Here is a 19,881-nt window from a genome sequence, read left to right as displayed (position 1 = left end):
CTAGGGCTACAGTGAGTCCATCCAGAACGGCTCCTATAATTCCAGTTAGACAAGTAAGTAAGTATGCATTTACAATTCTGTATTAGGGCTTTAGAATGCGCACTATGCAAGTAAAGACGTCTAGTCAAATGTTGACATACCAATATTACTAAACCAGATCTATACAATCACTCTCCAGTACTCGGATGCATTAGAAATAGGAAAAATACAGCTTGGAATAACCAGGAACAGCTTCCCAAGCTTTTATTAGGTTCAACCCTAACATGGTGTGCGGTCTTGTGCCCAGAAATCACCAGTTCCAAAGTTATTCTTTTTTTTTTCTTTTTAGTTTATTTTATTTATTTGTAAAGCGCACCAAGCCCAGGGGCATCTGGGCGCAATGCTTGCAAGTTACAGCAAAGAATAATAACAAATGGTACAGCCAATGATGCATAGGATCCTAGTAAAATACAATGTTATATGTATAAAGCAGATAAGAATTTACTGTGTACAGAAATTACATACATATATACAAGGCAGGTCTTTATTATGTGACCGACATGAAGTCTTGCTCATGGAGCCCTACTTTGACCTTTTTCCGGAAGAGGGGGTAGGAAGGTTCCTCTCTTAGATATAGAGGGAGGGTGTTCCATTTCTTTGCAGCAAGTACTGGGAAGCTAACCCCACCTGCTTGTTGTTGCTTAAAGCGTGGGATGTTGACACAGTGCATCTGGGCAGTACTAGTGGCCTGTGTGGGGGGTAGAGGGGGTGCTGGGAGATAGTGTGGGACAAGTAGGCGGGAGCCTGGTCGGATGAGCACTTATGCGTAAGGGACAATGTTTTGAAGGCAATTCTTTGGTTAATGTTAAGCCATTTTAATGAGCGTCTAGTTTCAGAGATGTGTTGATTTCTCAGGATATGCAAGGCTGCTCTGACGGCAATATTTTGCATAATTTGCATTTTATTAAGGTTTTGTTGTGAGGTAACCAAGATGAGCGCGTTACAATAGTCGAGCTTGGAGAGGGCAAGTGCTCTTGCTATTGTGATGCAGTTGGCTGTTGTCAGGTAGGGACGGCAGGCATTAATGAGTTTGCACGTGTAAGCAGAAGCGGAAGCCATGGTGTTGGTTTGTCTTGTTAAGGTGGAATCGATTTAGATTCCTAAGGTTTTGACAATCTTGGATACTTTAATTATGTTGCCGTCTATATTGAAGGAAGTGACTAGCACGTCCAGTTTGTTTAATTTGGTTGGTGAGCCCAGGAGAAGCAGCCCTGTCTTATCGTCATTAAGACAGGGCCTGTGCTTCGCCATCCAGGCTTGTATAGTGAGGTAAATGTCATTACTATCCACAGTGTGGTCACCCGTGATGGGGATCAGTTTCTGGGTGTCATCAGCATAATTTGTATAAATGACACCCAGATAGTCGAGTTCATAAAAAATTGCCTTGGTGAACACATTGTAGAGAGTTGGAGACACACAAGATCGCTGAGGGACTCCGCAGGTGACTGGTGTTGGTTCTGCAGAGGCTGGGGTTGCAAAGACCCTCATGGATCTATTGTGAAGAATGGCTCGATCCATGCGTTTGCTTGGTTGGAGAAGTGTGCAGCAGATGAAAGGTGTTTACATATGATTTTATTGTTCACGAGATCAAATGCCGCTGATAGGTTGAGTAAAAGAAGTAGGGCCAATTTTCCCTTAACTTTCATGGTCTGGATTTGGGTCTTAAGGTCGATCAGCACAGTTTCAGTTCCATATCTGGGTCTAAATCCTGATTGTCTAAGGCCTAACAAGTTAACTTCCAAGTATTGCTGTATCTGCAGATAAGCCTCTCTGGCCAAGATTTTAAGCAGGAATGGACCGTCGTGATGGGTCCGTAGTTTGATGAGTTACTGGGATCCATGGGTTATTTTAATAGTGGAAGTTCCCACGCATCTTTAAGATTGTTGGGTACTATGCTAGATTTGAAGGAAGGGTTAATGATAGAGGTAATGAAAGGGGCCAGTTCCTTCGCGGCCTCTTTGATAAGGGGAGCGGGGCATGTGTCGCCCTAACAATTTGACGGTTTGAGCTGAAGAATGATGGTTTCAACCTCTTTAATTGAAAGGGGAGTGAAGTTAAAATTAAGGCTGTGTGATCATGGGCGAGGATGTTCGATTCTGCAAGGGCTCAGCGTTAGAAATAAGTTTTCTTGGTTTCTATTTTGCTTTGGAGCAAGGTAATTTTGTCTTTGAGGGCATTCTGTATGTTAGTACACAACAGAGTATCTTCACAAGTAGCTTTATTAAGAGATTGGCAATGCCAGTGGTTATGATAAAGAGTCAAAATGTTAGGTAAAGTTAAGGTAAGTAATTCACTCAATTCCATACACTAGGATAGTTCTAGTAAAAGATCCAGTGGCCAGGCCTCCACCGATCAAAGTCGCAAAAGAGTGATTTAGGCACAGGACTTGGCACCCATGTTTCCCTATGGAGAGCAGGGGGAACAGAAAAAGATTTGGTAACTAACCCCCCTGTCTTTTTTTCCAGAGACCACTGCTGCTGTTCTTGAATTCATTGGGGACACAATCTTCTGTGCTTGGTTCAGTCAAGGAAGTCCCGTGGGTTGCGGGTGCAGTGGTCACTTTTTGGTGCAGGATTTAGTTTGTCGGTCGCTTTACTAAGAAATGGGGGCCAGATAGATTCGAGGAGAACACCAAAGCATGGGAAATATGAAGACTTCTGCTGTGCAGATGGCCACAGGACACCTCTCGGATGGGTACAAGACGGATTGCAACAGGAGTCTCCACGGGCCGGCAGCGATAGGCGATTTTCAGTGGACTAACAAAGAAGGATGCCCAGAACAGTTTCTTTTGATGCAAGAAGGTTGGAAATGGAGGAGCAGGCGTCTTGTTAAACAAGTTGAAGATCCTCCAAGCTCCAAGGATGCATCAGACTGCAACTGTTGCAGCAAGGTAACTTCGGAGAGAGCTGGTCAGTCAACCAGTTGCTCTGTGGTCTCTTATGAAGGCTTAGAAGCTTTGAAGTCTTTTGAACAAGGGTCGAGATTGATTGTTCCCACGGGTGCAGGGGTCAAAGCACCAATGAAGATCATCTTGATCAGGCAGAAGTTTCAGAAAAACTTCACTGCAGTCGGTGCTGGTTAGTTGCAGAGGTCGTCCTCCGGTCGTCAACTGGCGGCTTTTCTTCGTCAAGGACTTGGCGCCAACAATGATCTGTGGAATGGCTGCAGGAGCCCTCCTATTAACCACAAACTGGGCTGGAAGCTCGCCCAAGTCCAACAATGGGAAGGTTCTGCACCATTCTAACAGGCAGGGGCTATCCAATCATGGATAGCCACTGGCCACAACATCTGCCCAGCAACAGATATTCAGGGACCAGGATGTGTACTGAGACCCGACAATCCCAGACCCCACATCTGGGCTTACCCACAAACGGGCTCGTTGCCCGCGAAAGCAACAGCTTTCCCCAGGAAAGGGCATTCATATATGGAATTTCCTGACCAGAGAAGGTAGAAGAATGCCAAAAAACATGCCCAAAGTACAAGCAAACATATTGTTGCACGGCCATCTTATGGTGCTATCCACCTTTAATAGCCCTTTGCAGAAAGTGAAAAGTGCATGAGTAAGAAGTAGAAAACACAGCTGCCAGCTCATCCTCAACGCATTGTAAAAGTAACCAACAAGCCATCACAGAATCCGTTATAAGGATACAAAGTATCGAACCACACTTCACTCTAAGGTGATGTGTTCAATTGTAATAATGCAAGACATTCATTCAGTACTGATAGTCTTGTGGAGGACTGATCAGTTTCCCCATAAGAATGAGCAAAAAGTAAAGGAATACTCCCCTTCAAAAAGTTAGGACAGGACTCTAAACAAAAGCAGAACAAATGGTGTTTCTTAGAAGCTTATGGGTTGAAAGCAGCACAAAGACATTATTTTCTAACCGTCTAGTGTGGAAGTCCCAGGGTTCTGAGACGCCAGAGCTAGGGAGGGAAAACCAAGATGGTGAGATCAGAGGTGCGGCTCGGCCGTTAGCGAGCTGCTTTTGCAGGCATGTTAACCTTCAACGCTATGTCATCTGTGATGACCTGTGTCAGTAGGAGCAGTGCATGATTCTGGCACGAATCATGGTTGTATAGTTTACCATAACTGGCTAATTACTATTTCTTTTTCTTTCTTTTTTTTTTTTTAAAGACAGGCTTTTATAAGGGCATCTTAAGCACAATGTCCTTTCTGTCCTTTTCACTGTATAAAGTATATGTATAAAAATACATTAAGGTTACATACTTCTATCATTTTTAATGACTTTCTTCTCTTGACGTCGCAAAAGGAGGACACCCGGGACGACTAACTGGATTTACAGGTAAGTAACTATTCCTTCATGTTCCTTATCTGGCAAACCTCATCTTTTTGTCTGCAACAGAAGGAATATATTGTAAGATTGAATGCTTTGTTGACCTTTGTTTTAACATACACAAATCAAGTAGCCACAAAGAAAGAGAAGCTCTAGTCTTAATGTATTGGCATACAGTAGATTAACGAGTCAGCCTGCCTAATGTGTCACCACATTTCTTTTACTGTAGGAAATGCTGGCGGTGGTCGCTTTGTTCCGGGCGCTGCTGGAGGGGGAGGCGCAGGACTTGGCCAGGCATGGCAGTTTGGTCTGGGCATAAGTGGCGTTTCCTACTGCAATGCTGGGTGTGCAAATTCTTGGCTAGCAGATAAGTTCTGTGATCAGGCTTGCAATGTCCTTGCCTGCGGTTTCGATGCTGGTGATTGTGGACCAGGTATTCAATTATTGTTTACTTATTAAATGCTTCGTAGAAAATCATGTTCTGCTTTTTAATCTGTTTCTAAAAGATGGTTGTCTTTCTGTCTGCTTTTGTGACTTGACTTCTGCAATATATTTCTTATTTATCGAGCTGGATACATAAACGTCCTACACAGGCCTAATGCCGCCAGAATGCAGTCTCGGAGACCAAACACTTGACTGCACACATTCAATCTTTCACTATCACCCCACCTAACGTTAGGATGCAGCTACCATCAAGCAATCACACTTGCTGCACACATATTGAGTGCCCCCAAGCACTCTATACTACCCTACTCTCTCGGCTGACCTGCACTACAGTCCCCCAGGGCGTTCAACCCACAAGCACTTTGAGATCATACGAATGATATATAGGACGCTATATAGATGCTCGATAACAATAACGAATCATACAAGAAATACATTTATTTCTTTTTATAGGGGCATGTCTTTGGGTTAGTCCACTCCAGATGCCCACAATTTCCAGTCCACTTATAAGAGCTGGTCCTCGATAGATTACAAATAAGCGCAAGCATCATTTTGAACCCTTCAACATTGTTTCCAATAACATCAAAATGAGCTGCTTAGTTGACAATAGTAACACAGTTAGTAAAAATGTGCAAAGCCTTCCATTTCTAAATCATGCATCATATGGAAAACAGAGTATTTTTATGTTGTAAAAAAAATGATTCTTTAATGTCAGCATGTCCAATATCCAATCTTAATGAAGGGTACGCATACAAGAGCCACCTTTTTACACAGTTGTAACTTGTGCTATCGGTTTACAGGGTTAAGTGGCCGGGCACACTCATTCAAGAGACAGCCTTGTATTGCTTGTGCCAGTAGACGGTCTCCATCTCCTCTCGCTAGATGAGTGCCTGGTGATAGATAAAGAAGGGTGATGCTGGTCTCCTTTGCAGGGTGTCATCCATGCCCTCACTACACAGTCTCAGCCTGGGTCAGCACGGGCCGGAATCAGGGAAAAGACTCTCCAGCTGCCGGCTGACCAGTGGCCTCCTGTTCACATCCTTGGGCCACGCTTGGGTCTCTACCATTGCACATGGTATGTCTTTATTTCCCCACCATATTATTACTCCAGCTCAACTTGATCAAAGAATTATTTGCAACTCCACATACTAAATACAAATGATATTCACATTGTTCATAACGTCACACTTCTAGTTGAATTGTTACAAGACATAGAAGTATACATTTCCAGTTTTTCTTCATTTGGTACTTTGGTTTTAAGTACTTAAATATGCATGTTAGTTCCTAATCTGATATCTTAGACTAAATCAAAACTTAACATGTTATGTCTAAAGAGCTGTATAGCCATCAGACTATTTCTTAACAAATGCATCTCGAAAGTTGAAAAACAAAAGTACCCAAGACGCTCAAAGGACCAAAAGTCCAAATACTACTTAGAAAGGAAACCCATAACGACATCTTTGCTAAAAAGATATAAAATGCAGATCTACATTTCCTTGTATAAACTTCAGGAGCAAAGCTTTACCCTGAATGCTAGGCTTTGATTGTTCTGCAGACGTTCAAGCTATGGCACGCTCCATCAGTACCCCTTTCATGGCTATACAGATCTTTCATGCGCATTTAATCTTTCTCTCCTTTTGCCCTAGGATACCCTGGTCAGCAGCAGAGTATGCCACTCTCCGAACCAGCCTCAGCTTTGTTCTACTACTACTATGGTGGTGGCTGAGAAGTACAAAGAGTTTATAACATAAATGAATGTGTCATAATTCAATCCCAAGACACTGTGACTCCATCCGCCCCAAATTGAAGTCCATAGCATCTTGGAAGTAGAAGACGCACGCCCCTTGTGCAATGGTTTACAGAGTATCTTTCGTGCAGAGAAATTGGATGCATAACACTTGTACATAAGTACATTTTAAAGAGTATATTATTAGCAATTAAAGTGAACTACAGAGAAGGAAACTACTAATTGGTTAGTGAATGGGAAGATGTTTGTACTTTTCTTTTACTGCAAGTCTTTTTATGCGGTATCCGCCTGAATTAAAAGCATGCTTACTCATCAGCACTTCAATTCCTCACCAAAGCGCTAATATGTGTTCCCAGAAGGAAAGGGGAACTGGATGCAATGTGATCTTTACCCTGAGGAACTGTCCTTGTAGATCAGCATCATGTTATGGGCTGTAGAAGTTGCGCAGCAAGTTCTTGTTTTAAATATTGAGTGATATGTTTTTTGTTTGTTTTGTAGATCACTTCAGTGAGATGTACAAGGTGACCCTTCAAGTAAACCAGACCCACTACATTCTACCCAAAGGCGAATCGCTGCCCTATTTCAGCTTTGCCGAAGTAGCGAAGCGAGCTGTGGAAGGTGCATACAGTGATAACCCGATTGTACGGCACTCTTCGATTGCCAATAAATGGAAAACAATCCATCTGATCTTGCATACGGGAATGAACAGCACAGTGATTCAGTTCAACCTTACCTTGCAAAACAAAAACGACGTGGAGTTTAAAATGCAGATAACTGTTGCAGTGGATACAAGGGAAGAGCCCAAGCTGAACGGGACGACTAGCCCGAAGCTGGAAGTAGACGTCATAAAGCCAACATCGGCAGCACCCGAAGCAGAAGTCCTGTTTGAAGACATTCCTGAAGAAAGGCGGTTCCCCAGATACAGGAAACAGTCTCTCAGTAGCACAGTGGGTGATTTTGAAAACGTAAGCATCTCCTTGACCGATGCATCAGTCCTTCCTCGAGAGATCCAGCTTGCCCTGGAATCCCTGCAGGCCGAACTGGAAGTTGGGGACATTACGCTCAAAGGCTACCAGCTGTCGGAAGCAGCTCTCCTCCGACCTTTCCAAAACGTTACTCAATGGAGAACCGAGCCCGCTGTGCAGAGGATCCATGGCATTGGTGGCAAACCTTTCCAAGCCAAAGTGGAAGACAGTCCGAAAAACATCCACAGGAATTGGCAGAAGCCTTATAAAGGCTTGATGGAAGGCAAAGCAGACCCTTTGGTAGCGGTGCAGGCGACACCTGTTTCATCGAAGTCTGGTGAAGCAGCACCGATGAACAAGGAAAGTGAGCTGAAAGACAGTGCTCAAAAGAAAGTTATACCGTCTGTGGGAAGAATGGAAAAAGATAGCAATAAACTGGAACCCCAAGAGAGGCACCTGGGTGTGATTGCACCAGAAGAAACTGTGCTCTCCAGAGAAAAAAGAGACAATGCAGTTGAACAAAATAATTTGGTAGCAGGTAGAAGATTACAGTATTATGGTGGAGATTACCGAGGATTTTTGCCTTGGGAAAAGCAGAAGTATTTCCAGGACCTCCTCGATGTGAGTATGTAATTGAGGTTCTCCAATGTAGAATGTTCAATTGCATGTCCTCACCCACAGCTTCTCCTTTCTGGGCAGAGCAGATCACCGCAGCGCAGTCTTTTTCCTCCGTCAGCCCAAGTGTGATGCAATGCTATTGATGTTTAAGCAAGTGTGTAGGAGCGTCTCTACTTAGGATGAACATGGGCCAGATAACCTTTTCTATAGAATTTCCTTCACTCAGGAGGACCTACAGCCACGTTTAAGCTCACTGTACGCTTCACCGAGGAGAAATATGTCAAAGGTACAGTGGTTGTAGACCCACCCGAGTGGAACCTACCCATGGAACAGGTTATTTGGCTGTGTTGCTTCTCAGTAGAGGGGCTCCCAGACCTTTTTTTTATAGCGCTTGATGTTTAATCTTCAAATGTGAAGGAAACTGGGTGTTTCCAGTAATGGTTGCGCAGCAATTAATGTGTGGACACGCAGCCAAGCTACAGGCTTTCTGGTAGCAGTGCCGTTTCGGACCACCACATTTGACCACTTAATCACAGCGACACGAGCCATTGCTGTTATCAAATCTTCAATTGATATGCATATTTCATGAGCAGGAGTATCAAGTAGTGCCTGGATATCGGACATCAGCCAGTAATCTGGAGCTTGCTGTTGAAAAGAATAGTGCCTAGCATTCCAGAAATCTGACTTACACATGAGATGCAAACTAGAAACCTTTGCCCATTGTCCTTTAAATGGGTTTTAGATGTGTCCCAAGGCCCCTTTACACATTCCAAAACACTGTTAATGTAACATAGGTATGCGTGTATGACACCAGTTGGTCTGGAGTGAAACGAAGTACCTGGTGTCAAGCTGACTTGGCTCTTCTAGCCTTGAAACAGAAGTTGAATGTCTCCCAGAAATTCCAAACCATGCCATCACTTCTTTCTTCTTAGCTTACACCAAAAGCACAGAGAAGTGCCATAGACCTTCTGTTTGAAAGTGACTCGTATTTGTGGCATGACCGACGTTCTAAAAACAAGGCAGTATGGGAGCTTTAACATATACACGCTTCTCCGTTCTCTCTTCAAAATGGCCTTCAAGACATTTTAAGGTCTCCTTCTCAGGGGAGTTTTCCTAAAGTCTACCTTGGGGAAGACTTTATAAAACTATACCTTAGTATGCAGGACCCAACTTCTAGTATAAGTCTGTACTGCGCAAGGCTTTGGTAATATGGCAGAGCAGCCAGGCGTATCTTATCTTAGGAGGGGGAGATATGAGCTATAGGTAAGTACAATGAACTCTGTAAATACATAGGCCCAAAGAAACTCTTACACGCTTGTAGTTATAGTAAAATAGATATTTATTTTATATACACATGGTAAAGTTATTCAGGTAAGTACTATTTTAAATAATCAACACAATAGTACTTCAGGTGAGTAAACCGCAAGTAAAGAATTATACAATTAATGAACACAGTTTGTTAGGCAGAAACCTGTGCAGTTCCTTGGGGACCACTGCAAAAGGCTTAAGACTAGGTGTTGGCAGTAAACCCAATTGGTAGCAGTGTGTACCACCCAAATTTACCTGGTAGCTGTGGCTGAGCAGCCAGACTTCTCTCAAGAAGAGTTAGACAGTATATAGAGTATACAGGATAGGTACCAAAATACAGTAGCACAAGCAAACACTGACCAGAGCGTTGGTATCAAGTATATAATTATTTATTTAAAGACACACTTAAAAACACTCTAGCACTATTATTGTAAGCAAGTTCAAAAACAGTCACTATTAATATATATACATCCCTTATTCCTTATTAGACAAGTCTTAGTTAACACCACTTATTTCCAGACAGAGGTGAGCGCTTAACTAAAGATGGCACTCCAATAAGTTAAGAAAAAGGGAGGGAAAAGGCAGAAATTAGAAACGGCACACAACACAATACTTTAGAAGCACTCAGCAAGGCAGGAAAGTCAAAGTCTACTTGTGAGAAAAAAGTTCAGAAGCCAGGCTCCCTCTTGGAGAGAGTAGAACACCAATGCGCCCAAGATCACACAGTTTAAAAGGCTTGGAGAGTCTTGCAGAGAGTTTAAAAAGGAATCAGTTCAGCTCAGAAAAGTTCAGTTAGCCAGCCTAGGGCCAACCCAAATGGTAAATTGAGGATTTAAGAGACACCCCTCACAGACCGTTGCGAGGGAGGCCAGGTGGACGCAGTACCTTGAAAGTGGAGAGAATCCTCCAGCGGGGGCAGTTGTTCCTGGCAGCGGGTGCAAGTCGCGGCGTCGTCCAGAGGAAGAGATGGTCTCGACGTGGAGGAAAGCTGAAGGTCGTTGCACTGCCAGGGAAGAAACCAGCCGCGGAGTTCTCCGGTAAAAAGGGACTACCCTTTTATTCGCGGTAGTGGAAAAACATGGTATCCCGGTTGCCGGGGTGCTTGGCACAGGCAAGGTGGCCACGAGATGATCCGGGAAGGCGAAAAGGCGGGGAAACTGGTTATCCCCACCAGTCAAAGGAAGAAGACTCTTCGGGATGAAGATCGCCTCTGTCGTTGGAAGAAGTGGTGGTGTCGTTGCAGGTCGGCTCAGCTTCTCCCTCTTCGGATTCTTTGGTCCTGTGGCGAAGCCTGAAGTCCCAGTCCCCAAAGCCCTGCTTTTATGCAGAACACCCCCATTCATCAGTCCTAGCTGTCACTCAAACATGCGAAGTGGTGAGCCGGGCGGCTCACCACTGGGCCAATCACACAAGAGTGCGACTTGCTGAGGCAACTCAGTCCAGGGTGCCTAAACCCCCTCCCACACACCCTTTGGTACCCAGACAGAGTAGCACCACTTTTGGAGGTTTCTATGGAGAAGCCCACCAAAAAGTGGAACAAAGGGCTCGACTTGGGTTGGAGTCACAGAAGCGAACACAAACGCCATTTTGGAACCGAGTTCTGGCAAAAAATACCAACCGGTGAATTAATATTAAATAAATAAACCAGCGGTATGTTTGAGGCTATGTTAAAAAGTATTAGCCTCGAACAATGGGGAAATCCCATAGGAATATGTTTGCGGTTGAATATAAAAAGTAGTATCCACTGCCACCAGTCAAAACTCGCTCGGGGGGACTGGACAGTGCCCCCTTGAACAGACCCAGGGGCAATCGAATTGCCCCTACCAGTACGCCCACAATATGATGGTTTGTACTGGTTCTGTTCACAATTTAGGACTAGTAAAGCCAATGGTGACTTTACATGCCCTGGGAGACGGTAGTCAGTCCCAGGGTACGGAGTCTGTGTTTGGGGGTCACTATGACACCCCTGTGTTACGGCACGGAGGGTGCTGTGTAACACACTGTTAAGTAGTGAGCCAGAGACAGAAAGGAGTGGTAACAGATATTTAATGCCAGCAGTTATCACGACGCTCAGTTAAATATGTCACTTATATTTCATAAGGCATAATCAGTAACATAGGACTTTCTCCATGATTTTAAACGTTCTTCAATAAAGTTCATCAAGGGCAAACCAGAGCCAGCCGGGTTTCAACTTAAATGCAGTCCATAAAGCCTTTCCTTAAAAAAAAAATGCAATTCGCACCTTAATAATAATATATATGGAAAACCTCCTCGAAGCCGAACGTACTTCGTACTGGATTAGAGCGTTTTCTCCACCTGCCTTCTACTCCAGCGCTTGTTTCATAACCTTTCCCCGGCTTGCTGATGGCTCTCCAGGATGCAGTCGTTCCTTGCTAGCCTCGGGCTTGGAATTACTTAAACAAACAAAACGTCCGGTGCCTGTTTTCACACTGGAATCTCCTTTTACTCAGGAGCCTTCATCCGCTGAGCATTCGGTCTGCAAACCAGGTATGGGGCACTTCGGTGTGTTTTTCGTTTCCTTCTAATATGCCCACCGATATGGGGAACTGGCCTCGTACCAGTCCGAGTTCGCTCCGTCAGCCTCCTTCCACTCCTGCAAGGCGAGAGACAAGTTGAGTTGTTTTCCCCTGTTTTTAACTCCCGTGGCCCTGACTTGTATTTTCCAAGGCCTTGAGGCTTTAGCAGTCCATCCAAATGTAGGTATGAGATGTTCAAAGTCAGATTGGAGGCAAAGCAAGTAAGACACAGCAGAAAAGGCAAAGTTCCAAAGGATTCTTCAATTACAAGTAAGTAAAGGGCTTTTGAGTGTTGAAAAGGTTTCAGGGACCTTGAGAACAGCTCCCTATGAGCGCACAACTGTTAGGCCTGGGTGAACGGTATGGGCGAACACCCACACACCGGAATCAGCACTCCAGCAGTAAAGCAACGACAGAACGACTTCAGGTATGTACTGCCGCAAGTCCCACAGTACCTGAGGAGTTGTGAAGAAGATGCAGTTTTTCCCAGTGCCGCACAGGAGCTACTTTGACTTTCATTGGGAACGTGTCACTGGAGGCTATCTGTAAAGCAGCTTCATGGAGTTCGGTACACATTTACACACAACATTGTGTTGACACACTACCTAGAAATGATTCACAAGTGGGACAAGCAGTGTTAATATATTTGTTTCTGTTCCTTCAATTAACCCACCACCTTCATTGGGTAGTGATAGCTAGTCTATGCAAAGCAAGTGATTCTATGCAGATCCACAAGCCTCAGAACGCAAACATTACCTTCCAATAGTAGTCTTTCTGTTGCTTGTAGATGCTTAGATTCACATGCGCACGCACGTCCTCCCTGCTCTGGGAGTTGAAGGTATCACAAACATGTTACATGGGATTTAATCATAGTTAACTTTCTATGCCTTGTTAAGTTGTCACACTCACAGTCCACTATAGACTTCATGCATCCTCGATGACCAACGATAAACTGCAGCAAGGCCATGTTAAGGGGAGTACCATGTCTATTCCTCAACCTCCTGTGGACTCCCTAACCTACGCATTCTTACTCCCCAGCCGGTCGTAAGGCAGGACTAGTGATGGTTAACCTCTGTCTGTTTTCCCCTGTGCTTCAAATGAGGACCTAAAGGTCATAACTGTCTCTTATCTTACTACCTCCGGGAATTACCATGAACGTCCTACTCTGATGTTCAAGTTGTCTTTTCTCTTTCTCTCATTGCTCTACCTACTCCCTCTTTCTCTGTCCTTTCCCATCTCTGCTCTGCATCCCACTCTTCTTTGTTCCTTTCTCGATCTCCTTCTATTCTTTCCTTCTCCCTCTCCCCATTACTTCCTCCTATTTCCTCTTCTCTCTCTGTCCCTCTGATTTTTCTCACTCTCCTCTCATCTCTCTCTCCTGCTGCTTCCTCCCATTCTCTACCCCTCTACACCTGTCTCCTGTCACATTTGCATCCACACTCTCTTCTCTCTCTCTACCTCTCTTCTCTCTCTCTACCAATCTCACTTTCTAATAACCCTTTACTCTCACTCTCTCCTTTCTCCCACTTCCTCTCTGGACTATTACTTATTCCAAAACACCACTCCACGCTCTCATGCTTGTTTTTACTCTCTGACCCAATACCTCGCTTGCACTCTTTTCCACAATCTTCAGCATTCAACTCTAGGTTCCGTCCTCCACCTGGTTTCTTGGTCCATGACCCTCCTCCCGATGTCACCTGAACACCATTTCTCTCTCCTCTGTAGGAGCAGGTCTTTTACACCCATATTATTCCCCCCCTCTTTTCCTGGTCTTCGGCTGGTGTAAGCTGGCTGCTGTGCCGTGAAGCTCTTTTTTTTACATTTAGTTGGCCTCTCCCTGTTGGGGCTGCAACGCGTTTTGCTCCTGCTCCCCCTCCCCTTGTCCCCGCTTCCTGGTTATCCTTTGCCCTCCTCGCCCACCACACTCCTATTGGACATCAGGCCCTTACTACACAGCTACTTTTGGCAGCCCCCTGCCATGGCATCCATATTGGCGAAGGACCCTGAGGCAAAGGACAGCTCCTACTGAAGCAGCTCCAGATGGTGTCTGCCGGTGTCAACCGGAGAAGCAGGAATCCTGCAACTGTCAACCTGCTGTGACCGACAGCGTAGGTGAGGTGCATACAGGGGGGCAGCAATCACTGCACCCCACTTAACTAACCCACCGCATTACCTGCATTTCTCTTTTCACCACCTACCTGCATCTCAATTAACTGTATTGCTTAGCCTTCTCCCCATCTCCGGGAAAGTTGCATTTCTTGCATTACTGTTATATCTAGGCCTTTTCCCCTCTTTTTAAGAACATCAAATCTAGGCATTTCTAAGTGTGCTTGTCCCCGGTCTATCTCCCATCCACACTACTCCATCGTCCCCCTTGGTGTGTTACCTGCTTGCTGCCACCTGTGTGCCTCCTTCTGTGTGAACCCTCCCTCTGTGGTGCACGGCTGTGGACAGTGTTTCTTCCTCACGCGCTCTTGTTTCCTCCTCGCACCCGCTGTGGTGCTCTCAATCCTTCCCATCTTCTCAAACTGCTACTCTAGCTCCTATCCTATCCCTCTCACTAAGTTTGGAAGGAAAATGTTCAAGAAGGATATCCTAGTCTCCAACTCAGGCCCCCAGACAGACTCTCAGCGACATCCTCTTTGTCGCCTCTTCTTCAGAGCTATGGACCCTTTTATGGTCTCTGTTCTCTCTCTCATATCTCCTCCTCTCCCATATACGGTGGCACCCGGGTGGAGGTCATTTTGGCCTCCTTCCACTCCTCTAAAACTGTTACGCTCACCTGACTCCCACAGAGGCGCCGGTCTGTTCTGGGCTGCTGCGGTCTCCTCCAGCGTAATGCTTAGGGCCGAGATGTGTCGTTTGTCTGGCCGGTAGGAGTACACTTCTGTGAATCGAGAAAGGGGAATTAACCACCCGTGGAGTTGAGCGTAAATTCCCCCCACCCCCTGTTCTCCCCATTGACCACCTCCGATGTCCCCTCAAAAGTCTCACCTTATGTTTTGAAAGGGTGAGCTCTCCATCCTGCTTCGAGCGCAGGGGCGCGTGATGGACCAGTTGCTCCACTGGTCGAAGGAATTGGTGAGTTCCAGGGCTATTTTGACTCTCCCGGCAAGACGCCGTAAGTATGCAGTTCGTAAGAGTTCAAATGCCTGACCATCACTCCTAGCCAATCCCGTAATCTGTGGTCTTTTCCTTTATTCAGGTGCTGAGAGAAAACCAGAGTCGAGGAGTTATACTTCCGGCGATAAAATTAGGTAAGTCTATGGCGAGAGATGGCTCCTCTTGATTGTCCTTTTGATTCACCCTGTTGTGCTTTTGTTTCCCCTTAGGGGCCGGGGTACGGCGATGGTGCAGTGGGAGCTGTGCCGACCCGAGGAGAGGATTGGTTCCCCCGGTGGTAAATCAGGTAGGTCATAGGGAGGTAACCAGTATTCCTCTGTATGTTCCCTTGGCTCACCTTATTGTCTTTATCTCCCCCTAGGTGCCGGAATGCGGCGGGACCATGCAGGAGGCTGCGGTGAAAAGTGAAGATTCTGCGAGGAACGGTGAGTGCAGCGCGGCGCTGCTGCTGGCGATGCGACATGTGTAAAAATAAAGTCTTTCCATTGGTTCGACGATGCAATGGCTCTGGAATCAGGTAAGAAGCTGGTAAATGTTCTGGTTCTAACCTTTCTCTTCCTTTCCCTTGTTTCTAGGTGCTCTGGGTTCGAGGCGGGCGTGGCTGAAGTCTGGATGCTGCTGCGGGCACGGTGAGCGTTACGCTGCTGGATGCAGAATAACGCGAAGCGTGTGCTGCTCTTCGGGCGTGGTTTAAATAGCCTCCAAAGTAGTTCCAGGTAAGTATTCCTCCACTGCCACACAATAGTGGCAAAAGAGTCCCTAGGTAAAGTAGTCCCTTCTAGGGCTCTTGAGGGCTTGGGACCCTTGCAGCATGGTCTGCATCAGGTAAGTCCAGGTAAGTTTTCCCCTTATGAGCCTGGTGCCTATGGCGCCAGGACTGAAGTCTCATATGAGCCTGGCGCCAAAGGCGCCAGGACTGTGTCCAAATGGCCCCTAACAGGGGTCGCTGGGCCTTTCCCCGGGAACGTCATGCCTGCTCCCGGGGCTGCTGGACCTGGTCTGGTTCCGCGAGGGTAGGCATCATGACACCCCAACCCCCTCCCCCCCCAAGGCCCCTCCTAAAGTCGTTCTTCCCGGTGATTTAGGTTTGTCCGGGAAATTTCGGTGCAATCTTTTCACCAACCGAGGTGCATGTACGTGGTCACTAGATTCCCAAGACCTTTCCTGTGGTCCATAACCTTTCCAGTCAATCAAATAAAAAAGTTTTGATTTCACCATCTTGGAGTCCAGGATGTTTTTAACCTCCAATTCGGGTTCCCCGTCTATAAGGATGGGGTCGGGCGGCTTGGTTAATCTTGTCCCTGGTTGCACTGGCTTCAAAAGTGACACATGAAAGATGGGGTGAATCCACATATTGGCCGGTAAATCAAAGTTGACGGCCACCGGGTTGATAATGGCCTTAATAGAGTAAGGTCCCAAATATCTCGGGTTAAAGGTCCGTGTTCCCTTGAGCGGTATGTGTTTTGTGGCCAACCATACTTGGTCTCCTATCTGGTATTGTGGAGCATCACTTCTATGCCGATCCGCATCCTTCTTGTATTTCTCCTTCGCTTGCTTCAAATGTGCTGTTGCTTCCTTAAAGGCTTGTGTAATCGTGGAGTGTAAATGGTCCACTGCAGGCATTTCTAGGTGTTGGGGTGAGTCAAGGTCTGAGGTTCGAGGTTGGTGCCCGTATAGGGTATAAAAAGGCCTTTACCCTGTTCCAGAATGAACTGAATTATTGTATGCATATTCAGCGATCCAAAGAATGTCGTTACAATTACTCAGTCTGATGCAACATGCAACGCAGGTATTGTTCAAGAGTCTGGTTAGTTCTCTCCGTTTCATCATCGGTCTGGGGGTGGTGACTGGTTGATAACCTCACGTCGATTTGTGCCAGTTGACAACATTTTCTCCAAAAATGAGAAATGAATTTACTGCCCCGGTCAGAGACCAGTACGGATGGAAATCCATGTATACGAACAATGTTTTCAAGAAATTCCTTGGCTAGGATTGAAGCTGAAGGTAGCCCATTTAAAGGAATAAAGTGGGCCCTTTTGGAAAAAAGATCCACAATAACAAGAATGGTGTTAAACCCATTGCAAGGAGGTAGCTCAGTAATAAAGTCCAATGATAAGGTGTGCCATGGTGCAGGCGGAATGTCTAATGGTTGTAAGAGTCCAGCTGGCTTTTTCTTCTGACTTTTGTTTTGGGCGCAAACGCCGCAAGACATCACAAATGACTTAATGTCCTTTCACCAGGTGGGCCACCAAAATTGTCTTTTGATTTTTGCTTCGGTTTTTGCAATACCTGGGCTCCCCTCAATCAGGGTATCATGATAACGGGAAATGACTAGCTCTTGTAGTTCCTTGTGTGGCAGAAACAGGCGCCCTTGGTAATAGGGTAGGTCATTGCTGACTGAAAAGTTCGGGCCTCTCTTTATCCAGTCCTGCAAGGCTGTAGGATCAAAGAGTTGCTGGATTTTACTCTGAATGTCCTCTAGGGTTTGTAGAGTGGTCATGCCAAGAATCCTTTGTTCGGAAATTATAGGTACTGGTTCTGAGTTCACTTCAGTCTCTCCCATCCCTATTCGGGATAGAGCGTCAGGTTTACCATTCTTACAACCTGGACAGTAGGTGATTACGAAATCAAACTCGGCAAAGAACAATGCCCATCGGAGTTGACGTGATTGAGCCTTGGCTGTTTTTAAATATTGTAAGTTCCGGTGATCGGTGATCACAGGGATGGTATGCCTGGCACCGAGAAGATGGTGCCGCCAAGCCTTGAAGGCGGACTTAATGGCTAATAGCTCCTTGTCGGTAACTGCATAATTTAACTCGGGTGCCGAGAATTTTCTGGACCAAAACGCTACTGGGTGAAGCTGGCCAATTTCAGGGTCCCTTTGAGACCGGACAGCTACCATGGCTAGACTGGATGCATCAGTTTCCACTATGTATGGAAGTTCAGGGCGCGGATGCTTTAATACAGGTGCAGACGTGAATTTTGCTTTCAGTTCTTGGAAGGCCTTTTCGGCTTCTTCAGTCCACATAAAGCGTTTATTTTTCCGCAAGAGTGCTGTGATGGGATGTACAACATGTGAAAAATCCGGGATGAATCTGCGGTAGAAATTAGCAAAGCCGAGCATGCTTTGAACTCCTTTAACTGAACTTGGTGATGGCCACTTAAGGATTGCGTCTACTTTTCGTGAGTCCATTCGGACTCCCTTCGGTGTTAGGATAAACCCAAGGAATTCAACTTCTGTGGCATGGAAAACGCATTTTTCTAGTTTAGCATATAGTTTGTGCTGGCGCAATTTCTCAAGGACTGCTCGGACGTGTCTCACATGATCAGATTCCGAAGAGGAGTATACCAGAATGTCATCGATATATACGACAACACAAACGTCAATGAGTTCACGAAGGACATCATTCATGAAGTATTGGAAGGCTGCTGGTGCGTTGCACAGCCCGAAAGGCATTACCTGGTATTCGAATAATCCATATTTGGTGCAGAAGGCAGTCTTCCATTCGTCGCCTTCTTTTACTCGTACCAGATGGCATGCCCCCCAGAGATCTAGTTTGGTATAAATGCAAGCGTCCTTCACCTGGTCTAGCAGTTCAGGCATCAGAGGCAATGGGTATCGTTTTTTTACCGTTATCTGGTTCAATGCGCGGTAGTCTATGCATGTTCTAAGGTCACCTTCCTTTTTGGGCACGAAGAACAAAGCTGAAGACACAGGGGACTTGGATGGGCGAATAAAACCATTGGCAAGGTACTGGTCTAAATATTGTCGTAGGTGGAGGTTCTCAGGTTCCGTAAGGGCATAGATTCTGCTACAAGGGGGTTGTGCACCGGGTATGAGATCGATTTGACAATCGTACGATCTGTGAGGAGGTAAGGTGTTAGCCTGTTCCTTTTGGAAGACGTCCTGGAATTCTTTGGACTCTGGAGGTAGTTGCATGACTGCTGTGGTTACTGTAGCCAGGCCTGCGTTCAGGTTTTTCTTTGTATAACAGGTTTGTGCACAACCCGGGAAGGTTATTCTCTTTTCTCACCAATCAATACTAGGATTATGTGTTTCCAACCAAGGTATCCCCAGTATTACCTGGAACTGTGGGGCTTTGATTACATCAAACACAATAGTCTCTCGATGCCCATCCTGACCCGCTAGTGTCATCTCTGCGGTGGAATTAATTACAGGCCCAGAGGCGATTACGGTTCCATCGACTGTGGTGATTACATCTGAGGTGGTTTTACGGCAGAGTCAGACTCATCCTGGAAGCCAATTCGTAGTCCACATAGTTCCCTATGGCCCGCTATCGATGTATGCTTTTACGGCATGCATATGTATTGGTTGCTCAGGATCTATGAGGACCATTGGCATGATGAAATGCGAGGTCTGAGTGTCCTTCTTCAAGCTCGGCAAGCGGACCTCTACGCTTGTCGGGCGTGGTCGTTTCCCGAGTCTGACTCCGTATGGCTTGTATCAGCGGCTCCTACCGCCTTCTTGGGCAGTTTTACAGGGCAATCCCCTAGAAAATGCCCAGAGGTCCCACAATAAAGGCACAATTGCATGTGCCGTCTCCTTTCTCTTTCCTTCTGGGTTAAGGGTCTTTTAACGCCTCCGATTTGCATGGGTTCTGAAGCATCGGCTCCTTTGGGGTTAGCAGGGGTTTTGACCAACACCCGGTTCTCAAACCTGGTTCGATCTGCTTTTCTGTTCTGAAGTCTATGATCTAACTGGACCACTAAATCTATATATTCAGCGCAGTCTTGAGGTGGATTCACGACTTAAGCCAAGACATCTTTTAGTTCTCCTCGAAGTC

At 45.9% G+C, this 19,881-nt stretch overlaps 1 protein-coding gene across 2 annotated transcripts in view; it reads left to right on the top strand.

Annotated features, from left to right (window-relative positions):
* The window catches only part of GNPTAB (N-acetylglucosamine-1-phosphate transferase subunits alpha and beta), a 625,912-nt gene that overhangs the window by 337,078 nt on the left and 268,953 nt on the right, over positions 1–19,881 (top strand). For both annotated transcript variants that reach the window (XM_069629897.1, XM_069629896.1), the window contains exons 12-13: positions 4,564–4,767; positions 7,024–8,111. In XM_069629897.1, the coding sequence (XP_069485998.1) occupies positions 4,564–4,767; positions 7,024–8,111 (1,292 nt within the window). The remainder of the gene's footprint in view (positions 1–4,563; positions 4,768–7,023; positions 8,112–19,881) is intronic.

Source organism: Ambystoma mexicanum, chromosome 12 (genome assembly GCF_040938575.1).
Source record: "Ambystoma mexicanum isolate Mex_15411 chromosome 12, UKY_AmexF1_1, whole genome shotgun sequence".
NCBI classification, from domain to species: Eukaryota; Metazoa; Chordata; class Amphibia; order Caudata; family Ambystomatidae; genus Ambystoma; species Ambystoma mexicanum.
Note: the sequence above shows the minus strand (reverse complement) of the source record. Positions and strands in the feature narration are given on the sequence as shown.